The sequence below is a fragment of the Lutra lutra genome, chromosome 6 (genome assembly GCF_902655055.1).
Source record: "Lutra lutra chromosome 6, mLutLut1.2, whole genome shotgun sequence".
Lineage (NCBI taxonomy): Eukaryota > Metazoa > Chordata > Mammalia > Carnivora > Mustelidae > Lutra > Lutra lutra.
The window spans coordinates 58,443,324-58,459,607 of record NC_062283.1 but is presented as its reverse complement, the minus strand read 5'-3'; the positions used below and the strand labels follow the sequence as shown (position 1 = coordinate 58,459,607).

General features: G+C 31.8%; 1 protein-coding gene across 3 annotated transcripts in view; it reads left to right on the top strand.

Annotated features, from left to right (window-relative positions):
• CD2AP (CD2 associated protein) overlaps positions 1-15,783 on the top strand; it is a 136,017-nt gene extending 120,234 nt beyond the window's left edge. For 2 of the 3 annotated variants that reach the window (XM_047732857.1, XM_047732854.1), the window contains exons 14-18: positions 3,031-3,143; positions 3,865-3,966; positions 5,061-5,239; positions 8,593-8,656; positions 12,818-15,783. In XM_047732857.1, the coding sequence (XP_047588813.1) occupies positions 3,031-3,143; positions 3,865-3,966; positions 5,061-5,239; positions 8,593-8,656; positions 12,818-12,859 (500 nt within the window). In that variant the 3' untranslated portion in view covers positions 12,860-15,783. Of the gene's footprint in view, positions 1-3,030; positions 3,144-3,864; positions 3,967-5,060; positions 5,240-8,592; positions 8,657-12,254 lie in introns of all 3 variants that reach the window. The other variant, XM_047732856.1, reaches the window with a different exon arrangement.
• The last annotated feature ends 501 nt before the right edge of the window (positions 15,784-16,284 follow it).

The window sequence follows — 16,284 nt, the reverse complement described above, 5'->3', positions numbered from 1 at the left end:
TAATTTTCTTGATAATTTCTTTATAGAGTGTCATATAAGGCATAATTGAAGATTCATTTATGTATTATGTGATTTTGAATGTTATATAAGTTGTATTTTTATAGTGAGATACTTAAAAATACTTCGTCATGTTTTTCTTTTATTATATTATAGAATTAAAATTATCTTTCATTGTAATTAACTGTCATTTCCTGAAGACTAAAACTTGACTGAAAGGTAGTTTAATTTTTGTTACAGTGATATTAATGAGTTGTTATTATTGATTTATTACTCTGAGCTTTAATTTTTTACTAAAACATCCTTTTGAAGCAGTCTTGGTGTTTAGTGAGTAATTTTAAGAAGGCTTCTTTCTACTTATGGTATATTGAATTAATACTAATCATTTTTTTCTTTTGAAAGACAAAATAATCTAAAATCTGATATACATCTTATGTGAGTTTAGATAAACTGCAATAGGTATATGCTAAACATTAAACAGTTCTATTCATTCTACAACTGTTCCTTTTTCCTGCTTTGTAAAATAATTTTTTGATTTAGTCTTTTTTCTAGACATTCCTATCCTTGACTTTTCTTTCCAGATTTTGTTTCCTAGCCTGTTTGCCATGTTTCCCTTCTTACGTGTCAGGAAATTATCCTACCTTTCTCCATTTTGGTAAGATGACAATTTATAAAAGAAATCAAAACAATATTTCCATATAAATAGGTGGTGCACATTGATTTTTCTTTGTAATTGTACTAAAAGTGTACATGTTTGTCTGTCTATTCTAACCCTTTTGGTTTTCCATTTGAAAGTAAAATGAAATTCATGTTGGAAAAATTTTCCTGATTAGCTTAAATATTGTTTTGATAAAAGTTTTTGTTTTAATTGGAAACCATATAAGTCAGTTTATTTTCTCCCAGAATTTGATACTTCATTTTGACTTTTTAAAAATTCCATGTCTTCTTAGGCAATGTGTAGAAATACAAATGGCTGGCAGAGTGGCAATATAATTTTAAGAGTTCAGTGATTGTCGTGCCTTTCATGCCATGTGTACAGTATAAATCCACTGTTACTACTCTTAGATAAATTTTGAATGTGTTCAAATGTATCATGAGTCCAAAATGTGCACTGTTTTTACTAACCTAATGGCTTAAATGGAGGACCCGAGAGAGTTTTAGAATAGTAAAATTATTTGTCTTGGTGTTGTAGCCCAAAACTTGACATACGGAAGGCATTTTTATATGAGCATGCTCTATAATTTTTTAAGTCTACCTTTTATTTATCCTTTCAGTTTCGTTTATCTTCATCCCTTCCTGTGTTTTTCTGTTTTTTTTTTTTTTTTTTCTTTCTGCAAGTTGCTTAAATATGCATTTGAAAATAATCTTCACAGGCCAAAATTATTGGATTGTACTTTTCAAGGATTTTTTTAATAGGTTGTCAATACACATTTAGCAGTGTTAAAAGTAATTTTTAACCCTTCAAACTACAGCATATTTTTAACATTTTTTAAAATACTGATTTTCTTTATGACATTTACAAATAAAATGAAATATTTAAAAATATATTTAAACTCAAGGTCTTTCACACTATACAATGCATTTTCCATGAAGGCCACTGTGTCTCTTATTATGGTTTGTTATATTTTATAATTATAAACAAATGTCAAAAGACTTAAGACCAAAATTAAACTGAGCACATTTGATTGCCTATTGCGATGTATTAGGCTGATGAGTAGATGACTAGATATAAAATAGAATACACAAAGTAATCCCAGAATGGGAGGATGGAAAAGAATTAACAGAGGTCAACAAATACTTAAATTTGTTATAAAATGTGTATTGCCAAACAGTGATACCTTTTCTTATGCCTTACCTTTGTGCCCTTTTACCCTTAACATTTTTTCCTAAATTGCTAACTTTGAATATGAAAATTGATGAATAAGCTTTGAGGGCAGAAATAATTATCTTTAGATGTCTTTTAAGAATTAACAAATCATTGAGTTTGGTTATCTAAATATTTGACAGAAAGCATTATAAACATCTAGGCAATGGGGATGTGCAGAATTAATTCTGTATCTGGAAGATTAAACCCCAAGATATCTGCTGCTACCTCAACTATGATTAATATCACTAGTTTGGAATTTGGGCTGAGGGAAGATTGTATTGACAGTGGAGGTGTTTGGAGTTATCTTCAGGATTCTTGTATCGCTTACAGATTTCTAGGTTTCAAAATTAAAAGCACCTCTTTTACCAGGGTTTTCTGGATCCTCTAGGAAAAGGGAATGTATTATATGCCATTGTTTCAGAGGCACATAGATTTTTCTTTAAAACCAAGTTATTGGATCAGAGGTCAACCAGCCTTTGATGGTGGGAAAACAAGTGAATGATCTTTGTAACATTTTTCTTTGATACCCTGTTTGCCTTTGATTTATGACTGTCTTATAGTTCCTAAATATGATGATGTTGAAGCACAAGTGCAGTGAACTATGAACAGTTTGAGTCTCAGCTACAATATATATATACACATACACACACACACACACACACACACAAAGATCCATTAAATTATACTCTCACTTTACAGTTGGAAAGCATCAGGGTCCCACATACAGTTGAGTTCTTAAAATTTGAATATTAGGATACTACTCGAAATTTAAAACATTTTCTATGTTAATTTTCTGATACATTGTAATTAATTATGAGTTGAAGTAGATCATCCGTTTTTAGAAGCAAGAACTTAAGATGATAGTTTTTTTATGGTACTGTAATTTTTGGTTCAGATTTTTTTTTTTCAGTAAGAACTTTTGTTGAGGTCTATTGGAAACATGAACTTTCTATTGTTAGTTGTCTTATGCTGTAAAATGTGTCAGGTAAAGAGAATGTTTGTTTTTAAGGGTGAGTGTTGTTTTCCAAATGCATATGAAAAGCACAGGTTAGCTTGTGAGTCCTAGTGGGACTTTTTAATGTATAGTTTGTTAGAAATCCAGAAACATTCTTTTTTACCTTTCAAAGTGTACAGTTATCTCTTAGTAGATACATTTTATTCTCTAGATCTTGTAAATTTTGATGACATAGCTTCCTCAGAAAACTTGCTACATCTCACTGCAAATAGACCGAAGATGCCTGGAAGAAGGTTGCCTGGCCGCTTCAACGGTGGACATTCTGTGAGTTATACTTTACTGTTCTAAAACATAGAGAATTTAGCAGAGCCAGAATTCTTCTAAAGATAGGAATGAGGGATGATTTAAAACTCCACCAAAGTTTAAAAATCAGGAAGATAGGTGTTATACTCAAGTGGTAAGTTATATTTAGGGAAATGTGGGGTCATGTTCATTTCAGAGAGGGTTGCAATGAAGGTTACAGAATCAGGAATAAAGAGCTGTCCCGAGACCATAACCACAGAACTCAGGGCCAAAAGGGGTCTGAGTATCCTTTTAATCTACCCATCTCACAACAATAATTAGAATTGAGTGGTACATATTCACCTTAGTAAAGAATGAAACATTCTTTTCCTCTGACATAGTGAGGTTTTTTTTGTAGTACTAATGCTGGTATCTAAATGTGTAACTTCTTTTTATGCTTTCTATACATTATTTGGAATGCTGGTAGTACTTTATTATTAATATGTTAGCTTTTGAGCACTACAGCACTTTTAAATTACCGAAGTAGAGAAAATTTTTGTTGCTAAAAGGAGGCTATTTTTAACCTTCCAGATATGCAAGTGTGTTATTCAGCTTGAAATTACGTAATATCCTGTTAATAATAATGGAATATCTGGAGCAGTAGCTGTGGGAAACAGTGATAAAAGTTAGTTTATTATCCAAATGTTTATTACCTTTTCTTTCTTTGGTATTTTCTGTTTCTTGGTTTTAAAAAATCATTTAGCCAACTCAAAGCCCAGAAAAAATCTTGAAGTTACCAAAAGAAGAAGATGGTGCCAACTTAAAGCCATCTGAATTTAAAAAGGATTCATGCTACTCTCCAAAGGTGAGGGGCATTGTGGCCTAAGATTTGTATAATTTGTAGGATTCTTTGTGAACACCAAAATAGTGGAATTTAAAATGTCTTCTAAAAATTGTCTTTTGCCAAGAAATTAAAAAAAAAAAAAAATCCTGCCAAAAAATTGAGTTTCTAAAGTAACACTGTCCTCTGTAGGTTATTTTTTAGGAAGCTTATTTTAAATGAGTAGTATAAATGTTATACATTTCATATTTTTTAAGGCATAGATCTGTTTCATTTTCCCATTTAAACATACACTCTTTAGGCCAGAAGCCATCATTACATTATTACATAAGCCAAAATTTACTTCTAACCTAGCTTGGTGTTCAGCACAGTAATAAGCACTGAATATATACTGGAATGAATGGCAGTGTACATGGATTTTTCCATTTATTACATGGTATTAAGAATCTTCTAAACTCTTGCTGTTTTTACTTAAGATAGTAGTATCCCAATTTACACACATCTTATATTTAAGAAATTCATGTTTCCTCCTCAGATTCATTCCAAGGGCTTTTGGCTGTTCTTCCAGTTTATCAGATACACTTAATCTGATTCTTCTCTCAGTTTGTCAGCAGTCGATTGAAATTTGATTTCCTGTTACTTTAGTGAAATAATAAAAAGGGCATCATGGGCCATGGATTCGTGCCTCTTCAGTGGATTTACTCAATTCCTCATAATTATTTTTAAATGAAACTCTTTGGAAATTTTAAGTAATGACTCTGTGGAGGATCAAAGCAGCACCTGAATAATGCTGATATGTTCTTGCCTCTAGATGCTCCACTCGGCAGACCATTCATAAGATAGCTCTAACAGGTTTTTCTTCTCTTTTCCGGTTTTTAAAAATTATTATTATTAGTCCTTTGACATTTCTCACATAAACTCCTAGTGATTGCAAGTTTATTATCTGGTTGTCTGCTCGTTTTACCGGTTGTGAATATCAAGCTGCTTTTTGAATTTCCAAAGTTACCATTTATCTTGAAGTATTATTTTAGTTATTTATCTCCTTGCTATACATTTTTTTTAACTTAGACATAATATAAATACAAATAAAATAAGAAAATTTTCTGTTATGTTTTCAGCCATCTCTGTACCTTTCAACACCCTCAAGTGCTAAACCAAATACGGCTGCTTTTTTAACTCCATTAGACGTCAAAGCTAAAGTAGAATCAGATGATGGGAAAAAAAATCCCTTGGATGAACTTAGAGCTCAGATTATTGAATTGCTCTGCATTGTAGAAGCACTGAAAAAGGATCATGGGTAAGTAGCCCTTGTTTTATTCTCTGAAAATTACTTAACACGTATGTAAATTCTATCAAGTAGAATTGAGTAGAATTCTATCAAGTTATCTGCCAAATTTCTTGTATAAGCAGATATGTTTCCAAAGAAATTTTCCTTAATAGTGCTTCTTTCTGTCCTCTCTGCAAAAAACTTGAGTTAGAAAACTTGTTGTCATAAGCTTATTATGGGAAAGGTATATATGTACCCATAATTCAAGGGTAGAAATCTTCTCTGGTCAAACACATGGGTTAATCAGTCTTAAAAATATTAGGAAAAGTTACATTGTATTTTGGATCTGGAGTGTATCTATATGTATATTTACTTTTCAGAGGGACTGGATCACTGTCTCTGTTAGGGTTGAGATTGGTGTGTAAATAAAACCAAGAGGTTGGGAATAGGTGAATCTCTAAGGCCATTCTTTTAATTCTGAAACTTTCTGATAATACTGTGTGGTGAGATCCTAAGTGAGAGTTGAGGACTTTTTAGTGAAAACAAATGTAAAAGATCACCTACTATAGCTCCCCTCTCTTTTAACTGAAGAAGTAAAGGTTCAGAGAGGTAAAGCTGTTTACCTAAGATCATACAGTTCTTAAAAAGCAGAGCTAGAACTGAAAACACATTTTCTGTTGGCTTAGAGATATTTTTCTAAAACTGTTATCATTTGAGCTTTAAAAGTTGTTAACATTAAAAAATAAATATAAAAATAAAACTTTCTAACATTTTAAACATAGTCTTATAAAGACCTAATAGGTAAAAAAGGTCCAAAGATCAGTTAATCTAACTGAGCAAAGGGTGAGGGTTCAAGTGCTCTTCCCCTGTAGCCTCTAAGATCTCATGGATTATGAGATCAAGCTCCATGTCTGGCTCCACACTCATTGGGGCATCTGCTTGAGATCCTCTCCCTCTAACCCTCCCTACCATGAGCATTTCTCTCTCTCTCTCTCTCTCTTAAAAAAAAAAAAAAAAGAAAGATACTGTGATTAACAATTGATATATTTGTAGTTGCAGACCACTTTTACAGATGTCTCTTAGGTAGAGCCAAAAAATTTATCTTGAGTGACTACTTAAAAGAGAGAGAGAGAGAGAGAGTGTGTGTTTTTAATACATGATGGGTCTTTTCTTTATCCTTCAGTTTATCTGAATCATGTGGATTTTTTTAATAGATTCTGCAGTGTACACATTATAAACTGTAAGTTCATTCATCTAGTAAGTATTTATTGAGCACCATTCATGTATGAATTAGAGAATGCTCCTGATTTGTTGATTTTGACAATTTACATTTTTGATACCAAGTCTGCTATTATTAATGAACTGATAATTACATTTACAAATTGCCTATAAGTGTTCTTAATGTAGCTGTAGGATGAATAAAATATTTATGATTTATGTATACATAGCAGATATTTTAGAAGTCTTTGAAAAGGTGTTTTCAAAGTCTTATTTCCTCTGGGAAAATGAAATGGATGGCAGATTTTTTAATCTGAAAAATAAGAGCATCACAGGAGAATGAGTAAACATATACTGGTGTGTTGATACAATGAAATGCCATATAGTGTACAGCAATAAAAAATGAATGGATTGTGGCTACATGTGTCAACATGAATCCATCTGAAAAAGTGTTGAGGGTGGGGAAAACAAGTTAGAGACATTAGAGACATGCATACAGTGTTATTTCCTTTACATGAAGTTTGAAAAGCATATAAAATCAAACAGTGTGTCGTTTCAAGATACATTTGTATATGTGGTAAGTAAAGAAAAGGAAGACTGTAGAACTTTTCCTGTAAAGGAGAGGAGGAAAGTAGGATTGTGGGTCATTCTGGGTATCAGAGGTACTGGTAATAATAATTTATTTCTTGAGCTGACTTGGAATTCTTAGGTTTTTAAATAATTTTATCGCTATAGCTCACAAATACATAGTCTTTATGCATTATTAGAATCTAAAATGTTTGGAACAAATCATTAAAAAATTAAAGGATTAAAAAAATTGAAGGATATTGACATGGAATGATTGACAGAGAAATATATTAGTCTCTTTAGTTGAGAAGTTATAGAACAAGATAATATAGTTTGATTCGTTTTTGTAAAAAGAAAACAATTACATAAAAATTTTATATTCACAAATGCATTTTTAAAAATAATGAAAATGTGATAATAGGATAAATATTTTAGGAATAGATCCTTATTTAGGTATAATTTAAATATATAATAAACTCAAAATAATAAGAATAATTAGAAAAAGAAAGCATTCATTTAGTAGTAACATTTTAGAAATAGAGTTAATATTTTAGCACATTTTCTATTATATACCAAAATAAGCTCTAGATAAATTTGAGTTAAATATTTAAATTATAATTTAAATTGAAACAGTAGAACATTTATTCTTAATATAGTTTTATAATCATTAAAACCATAGAAGAAACTAGTTTTGAAACTACAGAATTTAAAAGTTCCTTTCTTTCTCATATAGTCTTTCTTCCTGAGCATTTTCATGCATTTTTCAATCGGATACTTCTATAATACTCTTGAAGAGAATTTTCCTAGCAGTTGTCCAAAAGCTGTGAAAATGTCCCTAATCTTTGATTTAGAAATTTGATATACTGAATATTCATGATGTTAAATAAAATTTCTATTCTTTCCACTCCCCCCGCCCCAAAGCAACTAACCAAAAAAACCTGGATATTTGAGTGTCAAGCAACAATTATCAGAAATATGATAATTTTAGCAACATGGAAATATTTTAAAATACTTTGTGAAATACATACTTAACAGCTATGGAGAGATGACTATATAAAAAAGATAGATGGGAACACAGAAAAGTGAAAACATGAGTTAAGGAGGAAGGATTGTGGCTAGAGATTTTGTTATTGGTTTGGTAATTTTAATATAATGTTTAATTTTTAAAAATAGAGAAAGAGAAATGTAAAGTCCAGGTAATCCTGTTAAATAATTTGCCTTGTACTGTGACATGTTTTGACATTACCAAATTGTTTGGGCTTTTGAGTGTCCAGCCTGGAAAAAGCACGATAACTGAATATGGAAAATTGCTTCTAAAGGACCGTTATTATTTCTTTATTTTATCATGAGCTGCTCTCTCTATTCACTTAAAAACTTACTTATCACAGATGGGTTTGCCATGGTATTGCTGAGTTTTCTTTTAACTGTTGTATTGAACCATTCCATTAGTGAATTTGAAATTTTTATCGATCAGTATGGCTGTTTTCTTTAAAAAGTTTTTCCCATGTTTTGGTATGTTAGGTAAGAGATCCTGTTAACATTAGTCAAATATATTGTTTAAATGAAAGACTTAACAGTAATAAATATTTTGTTTTTAGGAAAGAACTGGAAAAACTACGAAAGGATTTGGAAGAGGAGAAGGCAATGAGAAGTAATCTAGAGGTAAATCATTTCTCCTAACATTGAGATTGTAGTCAGCATAAACTAGATGTGTTTTTCCATCTCTTCTAGGTGATTGGGTTCACTACAGTTATGCTGTCTTACTTAAGTTGGACACTCCCTGCTGCTTGATACCATTTAATTAATCTCTAGTTGACTCCCTATCACATTCCATTCATTCGTGAAGCAAATATTTTTGAGCGCTAGCTCTCTAAGGCAGTGTACGAGAGGCATAAGGTACACATTCATAAATAAAACGAACATGGTTCTGGCCTCATAAGAGTGTGTAGTTCTAGATCTTTTGCACTCTTGCTTTTTTGAACTATTTCTCTTTTTTTTCCACAGTTAAACTCTTTTCTTTTTAATTCTTTTTTTTGGCCTGGAGGCAAGGGTGGTGGTGGTGAAGGTGGTAATGGGATGGCTATAGATTTGTTGACTTGATGTCTCACTGAGCATTTACTTCTTAAATATAATGTCATCATCTTCACTCTTTTCTGATGTTTGACAATTTTACTTATTTTATCTTCCATTTTTCCATCTGCTCCATTTGCACATACTTTGATCTTTATTTGTATTCTTGTTTTCTGCATATTTCAGGAAAAGTGTTTTCTGCCTTTTTTCAGAGGCTCTTCCCATTCTGTACTTATATTGTATTTCATATGCCTCCCTATTTATACCTTGCCTTATTGCTTACCCTATTTCTCTTGTTAGCATTGTGAAACAGAAAGAACATGGGACTTCAAAAAAAAACTTGAGCCCCTCTTCTGACTTATACTGTGTGTCATTTAGGCTTGGCACCTCCTGTACATTATCTCAGGGGACACACATAACAACTGGTAAGGATTATTGTTCCTGTTTTAAGGATGAGGAAAGTAGGGTTTAGAGTGATTAAATCAGCAGTTAGGCTGAAATTTTTAACAAACAGACTTCAGAACTTTGCTCTCAGGTTTAAGTGACACTGTTTGAACTTGAGGAAGTCACTTAATCGCCTTTTAGCTTTAGTTATTGAGATAATGTGTATGAAGGTCTTTGGTAAATTATCAGAACCCCGTTCTTACTCTTATATCTGATGTATCCCTTTTATTTGCACTTTCCATTTTTTCGTGAAAATATTCAATATTTCCACTTTTTAAAAAAACCAAAAGCTCCCTTGCAGGTCCAGCTGCCTTGAGTTTCATTTACTGCAAAATAAACAACTAAAAAAAAAATGAAAGTACATCTGTGGTCTCTAATTCTTCGCCTTTAATTCAGTCGTTAACAGCTCTTACATTTTAGGTTTACTGAATGCAACTCCAATGTCTCTCCAGTTTCTACAGCATTTCACATTTTTAAAACTATTGCCACTTTTTCTGTCCTGATTTATGTGATCTGGCATTCTTTTGTTTCAGTCCACTTCTCAGTCTCCTCTTCCTTTCTCTAAGTAAAATGTTCCTTTAGATCTGCCTTGGCCCTCCTCTCTTTTCCTGCCTGAGCCCTCAAGCATCACGATTAGCTCTTGTGCCTCTCCCATCTGAATCTGATTCCTTTTTCCAGCTTCTGTCCTATTTCCAGCTGCTTGTCTTTCTGGATGTTCCACTGTGATCTTAGAATTAGCATGTCCTCTTTCATGTTTATCATTTTCCTTTCCTGCTTTTCTAACTGTTTCTGTTGATCATTCCATTGCCTTTCAAGTCTTACAGACATGGTACTTCCATTCTAGTTCTATTCACATTCAGACCTGTTAGCTTTACTCCATCACTTGTATCTATTTGTTCCTAGTATTTTTGTCCTCTCCCCATGCTCTTTATCTTCTGTTTAGCTGTTTTAAGTTTCTCTCATTCTTATCTCAAATTAATCTTTCTTTACTTAGTTCTTTTAGGAACTTTCTGTTACTTGCTGAGTAAAGTTCAGACTTCTCAACTTAGCATGTGAGGTCTTTGATGTCTTAGTCCTAGTCTGTCTTTCTTTTCTTGCTTGCTGATCCTCAATTGTCCCTCACAGTTAATTCATCTGAAATTTGCTCTTACTGTATTTTCTTGGATTTTCCTTTTATTTCATCTTCTCATGCATAAGTTCTACAGATTCTCAGAGCTTACCTCCAGCAGTCACCCTCATTAAGTTAGTACCCATCTTTCTCTGATTTAAAAGTAATTTTGTCTTCTTCCAAATTCATGTCCTTTATTTTGAAAAGCATAAATAAGTAATAATTTTCTGTCTTATCACTGTGACATTATGGACTTACTTTTCCCATCTTCTAGATTATAAGACTATTTGAGGGTGTCTGTCTGTTCTATCTTTGTCCATAGCTCTGAGCAAAGTGCCGTATACATCTTAGATAGTTAATAAATTTTTGTCAAATCAAAGAATACATACTAAAAATGTCTTAAATTCCCAATATGTAACACAGTAGAAATTCAGAAATTAAAAATAAGTTTCTTGATTTTTATTCCTTATATTGTATATGTACACATATTCATATATGAAAATAAGGTAATATAAGCATAAGGAACTAATACAGTGTTAAATTTCTACATATGACTTAATTTGTCATAAAAATCATGGCGAGGCAAAGGAATTATTTCATTTTTGAGGAATTTCATTTGATTCAGTTTTTTTAGCAAAATCAGCTGCTTCTCAGCCTCGTGCTGATTTGTATTACAGTTTTTTTTTTTTTTTTGCCTAATGAAGAAAGTTTGACCCTTTTATTTATAAAAGCACACTTAATAAGACAGAGTTTTAAGATCATACATTGAAAGGAGAAATTATATTTCCCTAAAGATTAAAAGTAGTACTTTGAACATACAGTATTAAATTATATTGAGGAATGATGAAAGGACTGAAGATGAACAATGAACATAAAAGTGCTAGAAGAGAAACTCTAGCAGTAAATATATTGGCTTGATATCTAAATCTATGTGACCGCAATGTGTAAGGAGTATTACTGATTGAGTGCAGGGTTATTCTCCCTATTCCTTCTTTCACCGGTGTTTCCCTCGCCCCCATTTTCTTGGCATCCTTGCTCATTAAAATTGGTGTAGTTGGTTCATGTATCTTTGGAATGGAGATGATAATAGCACATGATTCTGAAGATTGAAGTTACTTTGTCTCAGTCCAGGCTGATGACCAAGACTTGTCCCAAACCAGTGCTGTTAGATCCTAGAATTAACAAACCATACTTGAATGGTTAGAATCCCTTAGGAGATAGTGAACATACTGAAATTAGACCTTTTGACTGGCAAAGTGCTTATTATTTAAAAATGAATTATTTGTCAGAGGTTAGCTATAGCATGTATTATTTGTATGCAGCATTGGGGATAGGCATGATGCTTTCAGAAGGTAAGGCCCAAATATTTCCACACGCAGTGAAAGGTCAGAGGTCATCAAAGTCTTACATAATTGGCAAGAGTAGAAAACTGGACTTCAGAGCCTTTGACTCAATCAATGCAAGTTCTGTACCACTTGCTAGTGTATGGTATTGAATATTGTGCTTCAGCTTCATGATTTGTAATATGTTGTAATTAAATAACCGTAGGTATTATGAACAGGTGTTGAGTTTTCCTAATTCTCTTAAGTTTCTTATATTGTGAATTTCTGTTAAGTGAAGGATATCTTCTGCCTAAAGGTGGAAATATTTCCAACAAATTGACTGAATCTTAGATCTATTCCTGGGTTTTAAAAAGAATTTAATCTAGAACGTACTGTTTACAGATGAAAATGAGACCAAGTGAGGTTAAGGGATTGCCAATTTCACATACGTAGTAAGTGAAAAATATAGGACTAAACTGGTCCTTTATTATTATTATTTTTCAGTTCTTTACTGCCCCCATCTTTGTTTAAATACAGGTACTTGTACATTTCTTAATTTGGTTTTAAAGATTCTCTCGTTCTTTGGAGGGCGGATTTTCTTACAGTATTTTTTCACATACTCCCATTAATTAATATTGTTCCAGCTGAAACAACTGTAGTTGCTGTTTTGTGGTTGTCTTCTGCCATTTAAGAACTTGTACTGTGATGTGTTCTTCTGTTAAACTTCTATATTGATCACAACATTGGAAATTGGATTTTAAAATGGAAATCAAAATCTGGAGTCTTCAAAGTATGATTGGATCTTAATGACATAGGATAAAATAAAGAAATTTGACTGAAGATATTTTGTTTATTGTCAACTTATGTTTTATATCTTAGGTGGAAATAGAGAAGCTGAAAAAAGCAGTCCTGTCTTCTTGAAATGGCACGGCCCTGTGTTCTTAAGGTTCCGGGATTCAGAAGCAACACTATGAACTTCAACTGACTTGTTACTTAGAAATAACAAATGCTGTTGTCATGATAAAGAAATATGAGTATTTGAACTATAATCTATAGAAAAGTAGGGAGAGGGTAGTTTTTTTTATATATATTTTGTTTTGCCAATATGAAAAAAAAAGAGGCCTTATTTCTTATGTGCTGGAATTGCAAACTTTTTTTTTTTTAGTTTGCTTGAAAATACTACTGAATCTGTATAAAAAGGAAAGAAAATTCACAATAGTTTTTTTTTTACTGAAACTTGTATTATTTTTAAAGAGATCTATACTATAAATATGGTGATATCTTTACAAATCTGTAAAATATACAATTTGAGAGGGACAAATTAGCTTTATAGTAACTATAGCCACTACTTTTCCCATAATACATAAGGGAGATAAACTTTGTATATAAATATATTTTTTACTTTTAGCTTCTTACCCAGGATTACACTGTTGTGCCTGTTTGTTTGCAGTGCTGTTTATACTGTGGGTGATGAAATAGGAGTTTCCTAGCTATAAACCAGATTATTCACCCAAGCATATAGTAATAACTAATGAAACAATCAAAATAACTTTTAGAATATTTTATATTGCTTGCACTGTAGGATTCATAAAAGGAATTTAGTTAAAATGTATTGGATTGTTAACTGTATTTGGGAAAATATGAGCTATATCTTAAATCCGTTAGGTTGAGGAACTAAAAATGTCAATTTAACCCTTAACTTGTGCCTAGAAACTACAGCACATACAATATGCAAACACCAGCCTTATTGCTCTACTTTTCTGCTTATTTTACAGGCTCAGATATTACTCATTTTGTGATCTTGTGATTGAGTTCTTCATGCTCCTCCCTCTGATTTTTAATAATGGTTAATATGAGGAGAAATTCAGTGTGAGGTTTCATACTCTGACAGATTATCATTATGTAAATACTCGGGTTTTACAATGTGTAATTGACCTAAAAGACCAAACTAATTGGTGGAGATGTTTTAAACTATCATTTAGGTACCAGAGTGTTAGTATATCATAAAACATAACAGTACAGCTTACTTAAAACCAAACAAAGTTGACCATATTCAAAATGCATTTTCACAGGATAAATGAACTAGTAGTTTGTTCAGAGTCATTTTTGAACAGTTGAACGTCTTAAAATGTATCTATAGATAACATGTCTTAAAATATGTGGGTTTATATTAAAAATAGAAAAACTGACTTTTCATTTATAAAAAAATTAGATTTTAAGCTTTATTAGAGCAGACTTTCAGATTTTGAGTACCACCTATCATGCTTCCGTTTTTGTGTTATTTTAAATAACCAAACCAATATTTTCCCTTTAAGTTTTAATATATACTGAAATCTCGTGTTAATGAAATTTTGCCATGTTGTCTCACATATAAGAGAACTGAGTAGAAAATAATAGAAATTCCAGGAATTACTTAATGTTAAATTCACAACTTACATTAATGCTTTTGGGGAAACTTGATTGTGCATTGAGTATGTACATTTTAACTCTTTAAAGTCCTTGGGCTTTTCTGATGAGGTCACTACTGAATGAAATTGTTTACTCCTAATGTTTTTAAAGGACTTGTCGAATGAGTTCTTTCTTGCTAAAAAAAAAAAAAAAAGAAAAAAGAAAAAAGAAAAATTAGATTTTATTTTCTTTTAATGAAAGTTTTAGGTTAAAATGAAAACATTGTATCCTAGAAATCATTCTCCAGCTTTCTGACTGGAACAACTATTAAGTGACCCCTCTTCACCCTGATAATGGGGTGAGGGAAGTTTCCAGCAGATTTCAGACTGTTCTTAAAGTTTTTCTTGGTCATTTTCTCACTAGTGCATAAAATGAAGGTGGTCATGAATGCTGACACACATTTCAAGTATCTGCTTTGTATACACCTCAGCCAGAATAGAAATTAAAGTACTGTGTTTCTATTAGAAAATTAAAGTATTGTGGCTCTATTTTTCTGCCCTTGATCAAAAAGTAGAGTTCCTAAAGCCAAACTCAAAGGGAAAAAAACGATTACTTCACTCTAGCAATTTACCAGTATTTGCTCTTGATATGGGAATTTTATTATTTATTCATGAAATTCATATCACAAAATGGTATAGAATGATAATAGCCTTTATTTGGGGAGAAATTATTTTTTTCTATGCGTGAGTATAAATGGCAGACTAGAGAGGAACAGCATGGAATCTGTCATTGCCAAATTATTAGTGAATGTATTTTTCAAGTTTGCTATTCTTTGAAACACGTATTACTAGTTTTCCTACTTGTATTTCAATATTGGAAGTATTGTGTGTGTGTGTGCGCGCTTGTGTGTGACCACTAAGCTTTAGTGGTTGGTCTTACTATAAAGCTGTTACCTCTTTACAAAATCTAAGTCTGAAGATAGGAAGAGAATAGGGGTTCTCTTTTTTATGCTTTACTGTGATCACAGGAAAAAAAACAAAAAAATAAAAACCCAAGTGCTCTCTTGAGTTGTTGGTAAACATTTTATGCTTGCATTTAAACTTGAAATGTATGAACAGAATAAGACAATCAGTTAAAAATTTAATGGCCTTGTTTTGCTGTAGCAATAAAATGACCAAGTGCAATGACTTGATTTAATAAAATCATCTTTTAAAAGTTGCTGCTATGAATATTTTTAGCCATAAAATTCTACCCTTGTTTTCTTCTGACTTGCCTTCAGTAACTATTATGTAATGCAGTTGGTGTTGTGGTATTCTAACATTCCAAAAAAAGGAAAATAAATAATAATATATATTTGGGGAAACTCAAAATAGTATACTTCACTGACTTGTTTACAGGTGCTGTAAAAAAGCATGCTTCTCCCTCAAAAAGAAAAACAATAAAGAATAGTATTGCCAGTTTTGTTGGTCTTTATTAGTTATTTTTCATTAACATCAGCATATATTTATTGCAAAGTATGATGAAAATTCTATTACTTGGATTTTCCAAATAAGGGAAACAATGTAAATAGTAAAATGAAAGCCTTTAAAAGTTCTAGATCCATGTGACTTTTACTGAACCTTTGTGAGTCTGTTTTTCCCCTGGAACTATGACATGATCTTTTCTGCCTCACAGGTTTATTGGGATAATTTGAAATGATTTATACAAAGTATGTTACAGTGGCACAGAGTGGATTTTTTTTTTTTTTTAATTGGAAGCTTCTGATCTGCTCCGCTACGATGTAAATTAGATGGATAGGATTAAAAGAAGGGCACAGAACTTCTCCCTCTGTTTTTGAATATGCCATCTCTTTCTTTTGGGGAAGATAACGCCTTACATTTGCATTATATTCAAATAGAACTGCTACCATCTTAAAGATTCTGCCTCCCTGACTACCGGAGAGTACTTTGTCCAAATTG